General features: G+C 44.0%; 1 protein-coding gene across 1 annotated transcript in view; it reads left to right on the forward strand.

Annotated features, from left to right (window-relative positions):
• Nucleotides 1–17,743, forward strand: part of LOC126298105 (neuronal PAS domain-containing protein 4) — a gene marked incomplete at its 3' end in the record, with an annotated part of 1,124,810 nt that extends 1,107,067 nt beyond the window's left edge. Inside the window, exons 11-13 of the mRNA XM_049989427.1 lie at nucleotides 10,594–10,706; nucleotides 10,809–10,907; nucleotides 17,585–17,743. Of these exons, the coding sequence (XP_049845384.1) occupies nucleotides 10,594–10,706; nucleotides 10,809–10,907; nucleotides 17,585–17,743 (371 nt within the window). The remainder of the gene's footprint in view (nucleotides 1–10,593; nucleotides 10,707–10,808; nucleotides 10,908–17,584) is intronic.
• Nucleotides 17,744–18,258: the final 515 nt, after the last annotated feature.

Below are 18,258 nucleotides of genomic sequence, written 5' to 3' on the forward strand. Positions count from 1 at the left end.
ATTCGAAAAATGATCGAGAGAGGATTGTCGACCATCATCTACAATCATAATCAACCGCTGCATCTCACAGAATCGTGTCTAAATAAGTATGGGAATATTACTCTCTTGTAGGAAGCCTCACAAACTTCAATGCAAGCTATTCGAAATCGTTTTCGTAATTAAGGCCGGATACAGGCCTGCACATTTCTACACCTCTGACGTGCGGACACTCTTCTGCAGTGCTGTTATACACCATGTGATCAAAAGTATCCGAACGTCCCCAAAAACTTACGTTTTTCATATTAGGTGCTTTGTCCTGCCACCTACTGCCAGGTACACTATATCAGCGACGTCAGTAGTCATTAGACATCGTGAGAGACAGAATGGGGCGCTCCGCGGAACTCACGAGCTTCGAACGAAGTCGGGAGATTTAGTGTCACTTGCGTCGTGCGTCTGTACACAAGAATTCCACACTCCTAAACATCCCTATGTCCACTGTTTCCGATGACTGACAGAGGCCGCCGACAATTGAAGACGGTCGTAATGAGTAACAGGCAGACATCTATCCAGGTCATCACACAGGAAATCCAAACTGCTGCAGAATACACTGCAAGTACCATGACAGTCAGGCGGGAGGTGAGAAAACTCGGATTTCAAGGTCGAGCGACTGTTCGTAAGTCACACATCACGCCGGTAAATGCCAAACGAAGCCTCGCTTGGTGTAAGGATCGTAAACATTCGACGATTGAAGAGTGCTAAAACGTTTGTGGAGTGACGAATCACAGTACACAATGTGGCGATCGGATAGCAGGGTGTGGGTATGGCGAATGCCAGGTGAATGTCGTCTGCCAGCGTGTGTAGTGCCAACAGTAAAATTCGGAGGCGGTGGTGTTATGGTGTGGTAGTGTTTTCCATGGAGGGGACTTGCATCCCTTGTTGTTTTGCATTGCAGTATCACAGCACTGGCCTACGTTGATGTTTTAAGCACCTTCTTGCTTCCCACTGCTGAAAAGCAATTCGGGGATGGCGATTGCATCTTCCAAAACTATCGAGCACGTATTCATAACGCACGGCCTGTGGCAGAGTTGTTACACGACAATAGAACTCTGTAATGGACTGCCCTGCACAGAGTCCTGACCTGAATCCTATAGAACACCTTTGGGATGTTTTAGAACGCCGACTTCGTGCCACGCATCACCGACCGACATCCATACCTCTCCTCAGTCCAGCATACAGTGAAGAATAGGCTGCCATTCCCCAAGAAACCTTCCAGCACCTAACTGAACGTATGCCTGCGAGAGTGGAAGCTGTCATCAAGGTTAAGGGTGGGCCAACACTATAATGAATTTCAGCATTACCGATGGAGGGCGCCACGAATTTGTAAGTGATTTTCAGCCAGGTGTCCGGATACTTTTGATCACATAGCGTATTTGGGCCCTGTGGAAAATTTGGTTTCTGGATAGATTTATAATTTTTACTATCCGACCTTCTCTCGTCATCACCGGCATCATTTTTTTTAATTTTTTCTTTTAAGTAGGGAGAGAATGTAGTTAAACTTAATATAAAGCTCATAACAAAAGACAAAGAACCCGTTAGTGTCCGAGTACAAGATAAGAAGTGAATAACTAGTCCACGTGACATACATCGCCATATAAAAAAGTGAAATGCCGTCAGACATGGTCGGGTGTCAGTGTAACTTCGTATAAGTGGACACCATCGGCGGGTATCTAAATGATTAACGTTGCAGTTCTCTGTGACAGGTAGAGTGGCCACCAGAGTGCGTCAGTATTGTTCGTGTTGTGTTGTTACCAGGCCTGCTTGCGTATTTAAGCCTAATGAACAGTCAGGTGTTGAGTGCTCACTGTGGGGGGCCACGGAGATTTCGTGTAGTCGTGTGAGACAGCGTTATCAGCACCGTAGGACCCTCATTACGGATCTCCATTTGTTCGGTTGTTCGAACCGTCCAGTATGCGGATTTGTGTGGTACTCAGATGTGACAGTGATCCGATGTTGGACCGAATCGTGACGTGAAGGCAGATATGCTCGTCGCCAAGATTCTGGGCAACCGTGTCTAATGGTCTCCTTGTAACACTCATTGCTGTTCATTTTTGGAACACAGCCTACGACCAGCTTAGAGACAGACTCGATGACACTTTCTGCAGGACCTGGCCATCATTTTGCAGGACAATGGTCATGCACGTACAGGGCAAGCTGTTACTGATTTGTTTGACTGATGGGGCTGCTAAGTGCTATACCCCTCATAAGTTCAACTCTATTTCGAAACTGAAGGAAACACTTCACGGTATTCGCTTCAGAACTGCTACTAATTCGTCCGGCAATAAGACCGCGGCGCTCGAACTGTCAACACAGCTGGCAATGCTAAGAGTATCCTGCGACTTCCACATTGCTGACAACGGGTTATACACAATGCTTCTGACTACTTTGAAGGTCACTAAAACTTTGAAACAAGTATCTATCTTGTACGAGCTCTAAATAAATAGTGGCCACTATTAAAGTCCCAGCCCTCGCAATAAATGTGTGACCGTCATTTTGAAACGTAGTTGTAATTTTACAATTATTATAACGCCCTTTTATTCCCTAATTTGATATTAGACATTTGTCTAGTAATCCTCTGCGAACATGGGTAGATAAATAAAATAAAAAAGAATCGGGTTTCGAACACAGGGCGCAAAACTGCGAAGGTGCGTCGCTACCTTTTGTGCCTCCGCTTCGGTTCAGCTTTCTGAATGCTAAGAAGCATATAAATTACTGTGAAAGTTTTGAGCGCCGTTTTCTCAGGAACGGTCGAGTAGCTGCGGATAATCTGGGACACGTGTTTGATTATTTTGACCCCTCTTCCACTTGGCGAAGTTACTGGGAAATCAGGTGATGGTACTTGACGTCTTCTTCCCGTTAGATAATTTTTTCTGGCAGTCTCTCCTCATTCCGGGTTTACAATAACTGCTGTAGTACCCTAGATACTGCTTCCCACAATCACTATCAGCATTTCAGAAATAAAGTAGTTGCCCGCTGATTTTAGTCCCCAGGACGTGTCCTACTTTATTCTACGTAAAGAACAAACGAATGAAACGTAGGAACCTGTGGCGATTACCCATCCGTGAGCACCCACTAGATTAACCTTCGGTGCAATTTCTAGCCTTTGTTTCTGATTTTAGCCATCAAGACATCGAATACGATCGGCTCTCTCGTTTGTCGTTGTCTGGCGGTCATATTTAAAGGTGAGCGGTGCCTTAAATCAGGCCGTGCTTGGCTTTGTAATTACCGGTGTGCTGACACCGACGCGAGATGCAACGTCTCATCAAAGCGGTGCCGTCCCCTGCTCTCTCTCTTGGGTTTTAGCGGACACGCTCCACGAAACACGCTCTTTTATTTGCCGTTCAAACGACGTTACCGATATGGCCGCCCACGATAGATCGCCGTTGATGGCGTTTGAGATATATTTAACGAACGGGACGTCTTTCAAGGGTTCCCATCCCGAAAGTAGATTAGCGGTAGTTGGCTTTCTTGTGGTGCGCTGTCTCCTCCCTCTGCAACGAGCCGGGTGTCGTGAAGATGGGTGCGGGGGCGATATCCAGGTCATTAGCGACTGCCTTCAAATTATTCAGAAACGCGCTGAGCTCTGACCCTGCTTTACCGGCCGGTGCAGTCTTGGAATGCTCACAGGGCACGAGATACGAATCTAATGAAGGCCTTTTCTCAGCCTAGCTGTTATGAAAATTGTGTTTTATGCGGCTGTTAATGTCAGCGTTCCGAGGGGTCTGAATACCCAAGATATGACTACAGTGCATTCATTTTATGTTGCTTAACAGCTAAAAATGCGTAGTTTTGTATCAGTCCCAATTCAATCCACCAGGGGGTGATATTTGGCAAATTACACTTCATTCACAACGAGCAACCGGAACTCAGAGTTTAACACCAAAATGCAAAAATATTAGTAGAACTTCAAAGTCTTTTCGTTTATTAGTATATTAAATATGTATCATACGTTACGTGTTTTCTAGGTCTTTCACAGTACTTCGTGAAAGCAGTCACGAGTTTTCAGCTTCCAGACATCGCATAAGTACTTCACTGACCGAGGTAATGAAGGAGAAATTCATTTAAAGAACAACACTCATTATTTCATACAATTTCATCAGAATTTTCTATGATTTTTTTTCTGGTTACACCACTGGATATATTTTGTTCCAAGCAAAATGGAAGTACAGCGTTTACCGTATAATTTTCTTAATACTGTAACTGTAATGGTAAAACTTTAAGGGCGCTAAGAGTCACGAATATCTACACTCCCTTAATCTGGTGTCGAAACCACTGAGGGAATAAATCCTTAAATTCTCCACCAAGTTTTATGAACAGCCACCTTATTGAAAACATGGGATTATTTCCAACCTTGCTTTTTCGCATACGCAGTGTTAATTCTAATACGAAATAATCTTTCTACGCAGAAAGCAAGTTTTTTAACAGGAACTACGACCATGTATAATCTATAATGAAAGCAAAATATTTTATAATCATTTTTTACTAGCTGTGGACAACGTATAAGCCACTGTTGATAGCTGCAAGTTTCAGAACGTAGATAACCGTTCACAATAATTTCCATTAACTATTATAAGTATTTACGCATCTTCAAATACCGTGTGGGAGAATGTTTTATGATCAATGCTGCTCTGCTTTTAGCAGCTTTAGTGGAAGATTATGGTGGATTGATCTTGAGTTAAATTAATGTAATATATAAATACAGTTAAAACCTTCCTGAACATAGTATGTACAAATTAGTTTCTGACACCTACGCCTCTCTCAGATTTAGAGATCAACGAATCACATGTATCTGAAAATATAAAATTCTGTTATTTGAATAAGCCATCCGTATACGTGACATTAATTTTAACATGACTTTATTAAGAACAGAAGCAACTTCACTGTACGAAATACACTGAGAAATTTGATTAAAGATACATAATAGACTAATTATTAAGCCGACTTTGCTTGAATCATTGTGAACTTAAAAAAGGGAAATAAAGAAACTAAAGTTTGAAAAAATATTATCTTATTTACGAGAAAATTCTTATAATGTACACCGATCTCTGGTATACAAATCACATGGAGATATGACGAATTTTTGTTTTATTTAATATTAATATCCACTTGGGCTCCAGAACTCGTTTCACACCACGCATTTAATTTATTCTCAGTAATTGGTTTGAAACGAAATCGTGAACAGATTCAGACAATCCGGCACACACAGTAAAACCATGTACTCGCGTAACGTATAATAATTTTGAACTAACAAAAGGAGACTTCACCATTGTGAAGCAGCCGACAGTATACATAATTAAATAGACTGAAATGGCCTTCTCCTTCTAGCATTTTGTTTCGTGGGTCTGCAGGCAGTGACATAAATGCTATTATCGATCACGCCTTGGAACGGAAATAAAGGTGAATCTAGTCCTCACTACACCTTACTGCACACGCTACAGTGAGCTTTACCCACGGGATAGACGATGTACGCTGATTAGTTTTGTCGTTTTCATGGGGGCATTATTTGTTGTGACTGTGCCATGAGTATCAACTGGTGTGCCATCACTGCCAACATTAAAATTAATATACTGCACCTCTCAGCAAGATCAAAATTAACAGCATATCCTAGTCGACAAATAGAGGGTATCAGAAACGAACGAAATATTAACTCATAGAGACACCACTGAGTTCCCGCTTTTTCATCTTCAAAACTATTGTAACTAAACAAAGAGAGATTTCCTTTACATAATTCCTTAGCAGTGGCAGAATTTCAATACAAGGTGCTCAACAAGCTTCGTATGAACTTTACATCGCTAGCAGAAGAGCGAAAGAACTGTGCTATATAACGTTGATAAATCATTTACTCAGTCTCATACCTAAGGAAACCATTACGATTTGCATTGTGTGCTGGGAAAAGCAGCTCTTGGGAAACTCCTCATATTCGTGGATAAACCACTTTCGTGTAATGAATGCCTGCTCTATTTCTGAACTAGAATTCCTATACCGACGTGAAAAAGAAGTGAAATCTCAACTCAACAAGTGCAGTCGGCCGAGAACGCTTGAGTTTAATGAAGCTAAATCAGAAACACCTTCGCGTTGGGAAAAAGGTAAAAGGAAATTGCGTGTATTACGCTGATAACTGGAAACCAGCGTCACTGAAGGAGATACGCGTAATTTTAGTTCTGAAACATATACTGAGACTCCCAATAATCTTTATAAATGAACGCAAAACAAAGGCATGGAAATCTCAGAAAATGAAAGGTTTTTCACTCTTGATAATGCCCGTCCAAGCCAGGTGAGTATCCAGAAAAAAAAAAAAAATGAGGGGATACCAAGAAAATATTAAAATAGGAAGGGAACGTAGAAAAACAGAAAATATGTTATACGTAGATGTATGTTCACAATTGTCCACAACATGTTCATGGATAACAGTTATGCTCCGGAACCAGTCGTTTCAGAATAGACTTCGATTCTTTCAGACTGTGTTAATAGCTCACAGACACCGAAACGACTGACTTGCGCCTGAGCAGCACTCCACAGGAAACAAGCACTCCCGTTTGCGAAACGAACAGGGCTGGTACAGTCTGTCTGTAAACTAAAGTGCCATCGGCGATCGAGGTTATGTCACTGAAATTTCCGTAGTGGTGTACGTAGTGTCTACTTGTGTGCGATTCATGAGTCAGTTATGTTAGATGCTAGCATCATTTCTTTTATGTATTTACTGAGTGGCTTAATGAATCAGTTGATCAATTCCTAATACCTCTGGTAGGCTTCTTCTAATTATAGGTTAATAGAGACTTAACATCTGAGGTCATCTGTCTCCAAACTGTCCTCCGTGACGGAATCAGTGTACCACAGGGATGTGTGTACCAGTCTAAGAACCACGTACCAGCTGGCCGCACTGCGGCCCTCGTTGTTAATCCGTCTAGTGGTTTGGAACCAGGTCTACGGCACATCTCAGTCCTGGACACGGAAATTTTAACGCGCATTTTGTAGGAAGCCCGTCGTACAAACGGTTTTAAAAATGGTTCAAATGGCTCTGAGCACTATGGGACTTAACATCTATGGTCATCAGTCCCCTAGAACTTAGAAATACTTAAACCAAACTAACCTAAGGACATCACACAACACCCAGTCATCACGAGGCAGAGAAAATCCCTGACCCCGCCGGGAATCGAACCCGGAACCCCGGACGCGGGAAGCGAGGACGCTAACGCACGACCACGAGCTGCGGACACAAACGGTTTTGACAAAGCGGCCGTTCACCAAAAAATGTATTATCTTGTGATGTACAGTGCTGTAGGGAGAGAAATACCTGTTCCACGTACTGATATATGAGAGGAGATAAAGTTAAGATTGTATTTCATTTTGCTGAAATATCAAAACTCAAACTTAGTGACAGCTCTCTGCTTGGAACGTACCTCCGTTACAGACACCATCTAGAATGTTACGCATAGCGCCGCCACTTATCGTAACTTAAAGAAACAATACGGGCTAAAGGGGAATATTAAAAAATGCTCCTCAACAAATTCCTCATTTTTCCTTATATATTTTACATTGTGACTGAAACAGATTAGAGCAAAAATAGACTGGTTATTTGGGTGCGTGATGTAGTGTAGGACTGGGAGACGCAATGAGGCCAACGTTTAAATGAGTTGAGAAAGGGAGCAGTCGCTACGGAGGGGGAGAGGAACTCACTTTATGCATGAGGGGCGTTCAAGAAGTCATGGAACACATTTCATTTTCTCGGTCAATTTTGGTTGAAAAAATTTGGAATTTGTTGTGCGACATTCTTGAATATTCCCGCTTCAGCCCACATAGTTTCATGAAGTTCTGATAGCTAGCGGCGCTACGCGTAACCTTCAAGATAGTGTCTGTAACGGAGGTGCGTTCCAAGCGGAGAGCTGTCATTTAGCTTCTTTTTGCGGAAAACCAGAGTATCTCATATATTCATAGGCGCTTTATAATATCTACGGAGACCTGGCAGTGGACAAAAGCACGGTGAGTCGTTGGGTGAGGCGTCTGTCATTATCGTAACAAGATCGCTCACCGCTGTCCTATCTCCCGCCGCCCGCATACAGCGAACACTCTCATCCAAGGCGATCGACGGATCGTAATCAAACACCTCGTTTCCAAACTGGATGTATCTGTTGGTAGTGCTGACACACACGTCCACCAGCTGGGATACTCAGAGTAGAGTGCCCAATGGATTCCTGGCCGCTTAACAGAACACCATAAGGAGCTTCCATCTCTTTGGCCCAGTGAAGGATGCACTCCGCGGGGAGCAGTACGTGGGTGATGGGAGGGTTATTGATGTGGAAAATGTTGGCTCCGACGTCTACCAGTAGAGTGGTACCATGTAGGCATAGGTGCCCTCCCAGTGAGGTGGTGTAAGGCTGTGACATTGAACGGAGATTATGGTGACAAATGGGGTTTTGTAGGCAAAAGGTTGGGATATAATGTGATGGTTGGAATGGTGACTAAAACCAGCCTTCATTAAAAATATGTGTTACCTTACTTATTGAATACTTCTCGTACCTGCCTCGGATCCTCAACGACTGTAGTTTCACTTCTGGTCCACACACTGCTCAATACACTGAATATCTTATCGCATCATATGTGCGGGAACAGCTTCAACAGCTTCCGTGTAGTCCTCGTCTAGTGTCCCTCCCTGCTCCACCCCCCACCCCCACACCACTCACCCCTCCCCCAAAAAATTCGGTGTTAACTCAATGAAAACGAAGATGCCGTGAAAACAGGTGTCCAGTTAGGTGGCAGAGTCTTATGAGAGTAGAACTCAGAAGATGATTGTCCGTTAAATGCATTAATACTGGTTGAAATTTTGTTGGAAAGTATATTATGGTATAGGCTTTCGTGTAATACACTACTGGCCATTAAAATTGCTACACCAAGAAGAACTGCAAATGATAAACGGGCATTCATTGGACAAATATATTATACTAGAACTGACATGTGATTACATTTTCACGCAATTTAGGTGCATAGATCCTAAGAAATCAGTACCCAGAACAACCACCTCTGGCCGTAATAACGGCCTTGATACGCCTAGGCATTGAGTCAAACAGAGCTTGGATGGCTTGTACAGGTACAGCTGCCCATGCAGCTTCAACACCGTACCACAGTTCATCAAGAGTAGTGGCTGGAGTGTTGTGATGAGCCAGTTGCTCGACCACCATTGACCAGACGTTTTCAATTGGTGACAAAACAGGCCAGGGCAGCACTCCAGAAAGGCCCGTACAGGACCTGCAACATGCGGTCGTGCATTATCCTGCTGAAATATAGGGTTTCGCAGGAATCGAATGAAGGGTAGAGCCACGGGTCGTAACACATCTGAAATGTAACGTCCACTGTTCAAAGTGCCACCAATGCGAACAAGAGGTGACCGAGACGTGTAACCAATGGCACCCCATACCATCACGCCCTGTGATACGCCAGTATGGCGATGACGAATATATGCTTCCAATGTGCGTTCACAGCGATGTCTCCAAACACGGATACGACCATCAAGATGCTTTAAACAGAACCTGGATTCATCCGAAAAAATGACGTTTTGCCATTCGTGCACCCTTGTTCGTCTTTGAGTACACCATCGCAGGCGCTCCTGTCTGTGATGCAGCGTCAAGAGTAGCCACAGCCAAGGTCTCCGAGCTGATAGTCCATGCTGCTGCAAACATCGTCGAACTGTCCGTGCAGATGGCTGTTGTTTTGAAAACGTCCCCATTTGTTGACTCAGGGTTCGAGACGTGGCTGCACGATCCGTTACAGCCATGCGGATAAGATGCCTGTCATCTCTACTACTAGTGATACGAGGCCTTTGGGATCCAGCACGGCGTTCCGTATTACCCTCCTGAACCCACCGATTTCATATTCTACTAACAGTCATTGGATCTCGACCAACGCGAGCAGCAATGTCGCGATACCATAAACCGCAATCGCGATAGGGTACATTCCGAACTTTATCAAAGTCGGAAACGTGATGGTACGCATTTCTCCTCCTTACACGAGGCCTCACAACAACGTTTTACCAGGCAACGCCGGTCAACTGCTGTTTGTGTATGAGAAGTCGGTTGGAAACGTTCCTCATGTCAGCACGTTGTAGGTGTCACCACCGGCGACAACGTTGTGTGAATGCTTTGAAAAGCTGATCATTTGCATATCACAGCATCTTCTTCCTGTCGGTTAAATTTCGCGTCTGTAGCACGTCATCTTCGTGGTGTAGCAATTTTAATGGCCAGTAGTGTAATAAAATTAGTATTGACAAATGCATTTGTGCTCTTTTGTTATAAAAACTGTAATTAAAAAACACGTCTCGTATATTAACAAAAATTCTTAGGCTCTTTGAAAAGCTCTTGCGATATAATTACGATACAGTTGCTGTCTTTCTGGTACCGAAGCATTTCGTTTAACATCTGCCCATTTGTGGTTTATGATTCGTGTTGTACGTATTATACATCAAATGTGGGACGTAGGAGTTTTACTACCCGCTGAAACTAGGTTGTCCATGTTGGACCAGGTTGCGGCGTGCAGCAGTGATTGTGAAGTGCGCGCGTGTTGCAGTGGAGAGCCCGGTGCCCGTGGACTACTCGCGACACGCCCACCACGAGCCGCCCCCCGCAGACGACGTGCACCGGCGGAAGCTGCCGCGCCTGCTGAAGCCCGTCTCGCCGGAGGTGGCCGTCGAGCTGGATCGGGGCGGCGGGGGCGGCGGCGGGGGCGGCGCGGGGGCGGCGCTGCTGGCCGCGGCGGCGGGGCGTGCACGCGCTCACGTCAAGGCGGCCGCCGCCGACCCGGCGGACCTCATGGAGCAGTGGAACCCCAGCCCGCCCTGGTCCGACACGGCGCTGCAGAAGGTGCCCGACATCAGCCACCAGGTCAGCGTCCTCCGAAGTCCGACTCGCTCTGTCGGCTAGCCATCATACAGTCTGGCTGGTGGTGGATCTCAGTTCCTGATCACCGCAGTCTGCGCCAATACCTCGGGCTAAATTACTAACCTCTCTTCTCCTTATTCGGCGTTTGATACTGTGATGGTGTTCCACCTTCAGTGTCAAGCAGCCCACTACTAAAACTGCTATCGAACATTATGGGTTTATTTTTCCTACTCATCTGGTTAACTTACATTTTTCTATATTTAGAGCTAGCTGCCATTCATCACTCCAATTAGAAATTTTGACTGAATCATCTTGTATTGTCCTACTGTCACTCAACGACGACACCTTCCCGTGCAGCACAGAATTATGAGCTAACAGCTGCAGACTGCTGCTTACACTGTCTGACAGATCATTTATGTATATAGAAAATAACAGCAGCCCTATCAAACTTCCGTGAGGCACTCCTGACGATACCCGAATCTTTGACTAACACTTGCGGACGTGAACACTAATTTCGGTGGGCCCTTTGGCGATTTTCTCAGAAAGAAAGAAAGAAGGAAAGAAAAACTAGACAACGTTGTCATTGGCGAGGTAGAATGTGGTTGGACAGGGAAGAAAGGAAAAGGAAATCAGCTGTGCTCTTTCCAATGTATCTTCTCAGCATTTGCTCAAGCATTTTTTGGGAACTACGGAAAACCTAAACCGGAATGACAAGGATTGAATTTGAACCACCATCCTCGTAAAATGCAAATCGCGTGTGTTACGTAGCAGGAGCTGTTTGAGAGAAGTAGGATATGTTCCGGATGCTGGTTCCACCCTCTAGTTTCTCTGTCATCCTCATCAGCATCACAAGCAAGACACTAAAGTACCGTACTCACCCGTCTTAGTCTGCTATACTTGCAACACAACAGTTACCGTTCGCTATGGAATGATGCCAACTTCAACTGAGAAAGGAAACTTGCTCCCAATTAGCCAACAACGTCATACGAGTTTGCTTTACTTCACTCTGCTCGTATACAAATTAGTCATAATGTAGTAGTGGCGTAAAGAGATTTGCTTTCGAAACGCTATCGAAGTCTTCTACAGAGAGTGAACCTCTTAAAGTTTTTCTGTTGTGTCTTTTGAAACATTAAAAATATTGGTGTATCATGTAGTACAGCCGGCCGCTGTGGCCGTGCGGTTCTAGGCGCTTCAGTCTGGAATCGTGTGACCGCTACGGTCACTGGTTCGAATCCTGCCTCGCACATGGGTGTGTGTGATGTCCTTAGGTTAGTTAGGTTTAAGTAGTTCTAAGTTCTAGGGGACTGACGACCACAGATGTTAAGTCCCATAGTGCTCAGAGCCATTTGAACCATGTGGTACAGATTATAGCTAGAACTTTTCTAATTGTTATCCATTCCAAAGACGTCATTCAACAAACTAATACAGTTGAGGACTCTTTTATTATTACTGCTTTACCCATGGGCAAAGCTGTCAATTAAATTCTTGTGCCACAGAAAGTTTCCATTCTGCATTAAGTACGGTATTTAGTTGTACATGGATTTTTGGTTGAATTTTGGTCTGATATGTAGCCGAAACATAGTTTAACACAAAGTTCATAAGTAAGCCAGCTGTCTGCGAGAAAGCATTGTTTTTAACGAAAACGTAACTTTTGCCTATTTCGCCCCAACCTTCACACTCCACTCATATAGCCAGTTTACCTACCCCTGTATTTTCAGCCTGATCCAAACACTAGATAAGATTATTTTCGCAGTTACTGATAGTGTAACTAAACGTTTCTGGAAGGGGGTCAAAATTTTAAGATAACACAACTGATTTTTCACACATCAGACATTCATTCTTTCGTTTACACCATGAACATTGACCCCGGAAGCTCCATAAAACAGTAATATCACTCAGCTGCGTTGAGAACGTCTGCAGCACCAACACAGGTTTCTTTCGACTATGTTCAGTAGCATTACAATGTCCTTGAATGAAATTATTTCTTGTTGTCTCAGTTTTCCTTTGATCGAATGTCAGAATTAACATAGCCTTACACAGTAAATGCGAGGATGCAGTATTCAAAACAGTCCTAGGGACGTAAAATTCTACTTCCGTGTTAGATGAAGACCAAAATACGAGTGCTTACAGCAGCAACTGCCTGAGAAAAATAAATCTAATTGAGTTGATAGAGATAAATATACAATTTGAAAACTGCGGGGAGAATACACGGATGTGTCAGATTAATAATCAGAAAAGAGAAGATGGAAATACTAAAACATGGACAGAAGCGGCACTTCACATGCTTATAGCTATTTTTGCATGTGTTGTTATGCGAGAGAATGGCCAAGGCAAATCAACGAGTAGTTATGACACATTTCCTTTCTAGCTTTAATGATGCATAATATCCGATAAACAGAAAGGAGCGCTGAATGCTGAAGATCGTAACTCGAAAGCAGTTCTAGTATTTTTTTTTCTTCAGGATATGGTCATACAGCATGCTGTCTTAACTTCCTATTCAGTCTCACAGGGTTTAAATATCTTCATAATGTCGAAAATGTTGCGTCCTCGTTTTAAAAATATACCAGGCCAGATGATGCACTGACAAGCTACTGGTCTAGCATATTCAAATTCTCGTCCGGTTATTCTATCTAGGTTTTCTGCTGTTCCTCAATATCCCTCAAGGCAAATACAGGGATGATTCCTTTGCAAAGAACACTCTTAATTATTTGCGCAGTCCGAGCTTGTCGTCAACGGGACGTTAAATCCCAGTATTTCTTTGTTTTAATCATATATTCTGAGATACTCACTCATATCATACATTTCATGAACCAAGAAATAAGAAGGAAGGGCATAACTTAAATATCATTAAAGTGAAAATATATCACCCCGTCAGCCGAAGAAGTGTAGAGATTGGATTAATAAAACGTTGAAAAAAGGTAAGACTTTTTCTATTTTTTATTTTTTTTTCTTTACTGTTTTAGGCGTTCCACTTAGTCTCTCGCCACTTGACTACAACACTCAGTACGTTCATACAACCATTTGAAACTGTCAGAAAAGTCCTTCTTTGGGATGTTGTTTAACCCGCGCGTCACAGTGTCTTGAATATCGGTTACATAGTCAAAGAGTTGACCTTTCATGTGAATTTCTGCATTATGACTTTCTGTGGTAGATTCGTGTTGATAACATCAGGTCTCGTCACCCGTGAAGATTTTTACATAAAAGGCCACGTTTGCATTTCAATGAAGCCGCGACGGGCGTCCACGCGTTGTTGTTTTTGTTCTGGAGTAGAGATGTGCGGGATAAACTTAGCAGACACTTTTCTCTTCTTCAAAACATTCTGGGTGATGTCTTGAACGCCTAACTTTGAGATTATGCTCCACTGCGACTTGTGACTCAACGCTGACGCACGTCCACTACTTAACCTTACGTACTCACAAATTTGTGGTCGAGTGCACGTATGTTGTGTACAGTTGTTAGTTTAAGCTGCCACCGTAGATACTGCGTTCACATCGCTCATACGCCAAAAATAAAACCAGTATCGGAACTTCTTGGGCGTCCTACACAGTTAAATATACACCTCTAAAGAGTCAGTCCGCGTTTGAACAGGCTTCGGAAGCCCCAGCGGTACCGACCGACCGTCGTGTCACCAGCACATGACAGGCGTCACTGGATGCGTATATGGAGAGGAATGAGGTCAGCACACCGCTCTCCCGGTCTTTGTGACAGGAGCTGCTACAAGAGAGGGGCCGCTACTTTTCAATCAAGTAGCTCCTCAATTGGTCTCCCAAGGGCTAAGTGCTCCCTGGTCGTCAACAGCGTTCGGCAGACCCGGACGGTCAACCATCCAAGTATTAGCCAAGGCCGACAGCTGATACCCAGTGTCGACGTCAGTATCAGGTGTGACCCTTACGGGCATGAACACACTTTAATGATCGTTGGGCGTGGAAGTAAACAGCCTTCAGAAGTCATGCTGAGGAAAGTCTGACCACGCCAGAAACACCTACTGTGTCAGTTCGTGAAGGTACAGGCTTCTACATAAATTTACATCTTCCCATTGCATCCCAGACGTCCCCTGTTGGTCTCTAAGCATTGAGACGTGCAGACCACTCAAGGATCCGTGCATGAGTCAATGGGTTTGTGGTGTGAACTGCAGTGTGGAGTCTTGGATTATACAGCTGGAAAATGACATTGGTACTCTGGTTGTGGAGGATACGACAACAAGGTTTACCATTACTGCTACGTACCGACAAGCATTCAGCCTCCTTGCAGTAACTACGAAGTCAGTCTGGTGGTCTGACTCGATAGCTCCCTACCGCATGATTCCAGGAGTTCGAAAGGTGTAGGCCTCTACAATCGCAGCTTCATATGAGCTATCACCAGATCGTATACGGACAAGCTAGTATCGACCAGACCGCCAGCGACTGAAGCGAGACTTGTCGCTCAATACCACAGAATGTCACTCGACGTCCCAGCTGACTCTGCATCATGCAAGTCTTTATTGTCACAAATGGGAATTCGAAGTCTGATCCCATCTTCCAGTAATCTTTTCCCGACACTTCTTGGTGAAACGTGACTGTTATCTAACTTCGGTTTCACCAGTCGTCATCTGTCTTTTTGTCAGAGCCATTCGTGCAATTTTATGACCTTCCCGTAGTGTAGTTCTTCAGGCAGGATTCGCACCTACTTTTCTCGTCACACTGTTGTCTTCAGTAGATCTCTCCACTACCCGTCTGCAGTCATTGCACTATAGGCTTTTGTGTGATCTGTGGGTATTGTGCTCCCATCTCTCTTATGCTAATGATTCGACCTATCTCAGAATAAAGACGATTGTGACAAGCTGCACTAGCACTTCATCTGGTCATACTGTGTTTCGCTCTCCACCTGCAAAATGTACAGTAACATTACACACACAAAATAGCCAAGAATCTTCATCTGTAGGAATGGCTTTCTACTGTAGTGAAAATACATTCGCCTTAGGCTAAAATTTAAATCAATATATTCCACGCTGATGGAAATACAGGATTAACCTCTCCCCCCTCCTCCCATATAGCCGCCCGAGTTAGCACAACGCTTCCGTGATTGGGGGAGGAGCGCTGGATCTGTAACGAATACGCCCGTGGATTGACGACGCGGACTGATGTGTCGGCCAGCCTGGCTGTGGTTTTTAGGCGGTTTCTGACATCCACTTAGGTGGACACCGGGATTTTACCCATGTCCCACTACGATTCGCGAAAATTTCTCGTATTTTTACATGTGTGGCACTAGACGCAGTCCTGCGAGGTACAGCGGGGAGCGGGGCGGAGGAGGGGGACGACCATCGACCACCCTCTACCACTAAACTAACGGTGCCAAAATGAGATCTAACACGCCGTTCCAGTGTCGTTCATGCCAAGGAAAAGAACATGGAAATTCTGGATTATTATTTTGCTTGCGCTCGGTCAAAGTGTATATGCTGTAATACTTTCCATTAACATTTTTAGGATATAATTAAGTCATCAGTTGTAAATAGATTTTATTATGCTTGACCAGTTTCAACAAGTTAATTTCGCGTCTTCAGAAGCTTAGAAAATTAGGAATATTATAAATCCTTAGATCTTGGTTATACATTTATGTGAAGCATAAAAAGTATATTACAGAAACTTACTTAGTTCTACTTTAGAAGAAGTCAGCATCTTCTTGACAGAAGCATAATGCCGTGGTATGCCCATATTGTATGCGATTATTTTAATCTCTGATCTACAGTTTACAGTAAGGAATATATATAAAAGCATGTATAAAATGTAAGAAAGATATGAAATTAAGTTACATATAATACATTTGAAAATATGACACACAATTCTAATATAGAATGGGCTAAGTTTCACATTTTACAAGAGATGATATGCAATCAGAATACTGTCTTGTTTCTTTAATACAAGGTGATCATTCAACAAATCTTTTGAATTTAGGTGAGAATGTCTGTATATTTCAAATTCTTGTAAAAGTTTCATTTTGTAGCCATTGTCAATCATACGTCAAATTACCATGTTAAGCAAGGATGCAGAAATTGACTTATCTGAATTCTCACCATCTTTGTTGAGTAAGTGATCACGAATGCAGGCCTTAAATGTCCTACCCTTCTGTCCTATATCAAAATTCGGACATGTATAACATTATATTTTATATACTCCATATTTGAGAAATTTGTCAGTTGGAGGTTTCCCATTACGTATAAAGAGCAACTTGCTCGCATTATTGGTGGTAAAGGACACAATGGTGTCATATTTTTCAGATAAATTCGCTATACGATATGAAATGTCACCTAGAAATGTAATTGTAGTGTATTTTTTGACAGTAAGGCCACTTTTAGGCTTTTTAAGATGTCAAAGTAATTTGTCGAAACTCGTAAACCATAATAAGATTTATCCTAAAAAATAATACAGCATCTACTAATAGTACAGCCTTGAATAAAACTTTCCATTATCCTCAGGACATATTCTGTAACCGGATTCACATACAGAGGACAAATCCTCCAAACCAGAATGTACTATGCTAATGTCAACATTCATCTGTAGCTAACAAGTTGCAGTCCGCTAAGCAATGGCCGCAACGCAGACCTCTGCCCGCGCTACCACCAGTCTCCCAGTGCTACCGCACATAGCTTTAGCGTAAGCTCGGAGGAGGCAGAGCTGTGAGCGCGGTGTGGCGGTGTGTGGCAGGAGCTGAGCCCGTACACGACGTGCACGCCGCCGACGCCCAGCGGCACCCCGGCGCACCCGGCGGCGAGCGCGTTCACGTTCGAGTGGTCGGCGGCGGGCGAGCAGTACGTGCCGAGCGTGGGGGCGGGCGCGCTGCCGCCGCTGGCCGCCGCCCCCGCGCCGCCCCCTCACGAGGAGCCGCCGCCCTGGCACCAGCTGCACCAGCCGCACCAGCTGCACCACCACCGCCTCTTCCCTCTGCAGCCGCCCCCGCACCCGCAGCGGCCGGCGCACTCGCCGGACGACACGCCACCCGCCAAAGGTGCAAGCTCTCTCCTTCAGTTACAATGGCAGCGTGCTCTGCATAATATGACGCAGGACTGGCCACTGCTATGCACGCTTCTTCATTCTGCTTCCTTTTTTCTTCTTTATTGTACCTGACTTACGCCAAGTTGGAACTGTAGGTTCTCCATCGAGTCATGTTCTGAACATCTTCCTTCACCTGTCTGTATAGTCATCAATTTTTAATGTCGCCCATCATTCCAGTTCTCTTCCTACCTCTTCCTCTACCCTAAGCAATCTCCTCCATAGCCACGTTTTAAAACTTTGTAAATATCTTTCCTCTTTCTTTTTAACTGTCCGTGTCTCACTGTTGTATAACACTATACACCAAACATAACATTCAGCAAATTATT

This window comes from Schistocerca gregaria, chromosome X (genome assembly GCF_023897955.1).
Source record: "Schistocerca gregaria isolate iqSchGreg1 chromosome X, iqSchGreg1.2, whole genome shotgun sequence".
Taxonomy (NCBI): domain Eukaryota; kingdom Metazoa; phylum Arthropoda; class Insecta; order Orthoptera; family Acrididae; genus Schistocerca; species Schistocerca gregaria.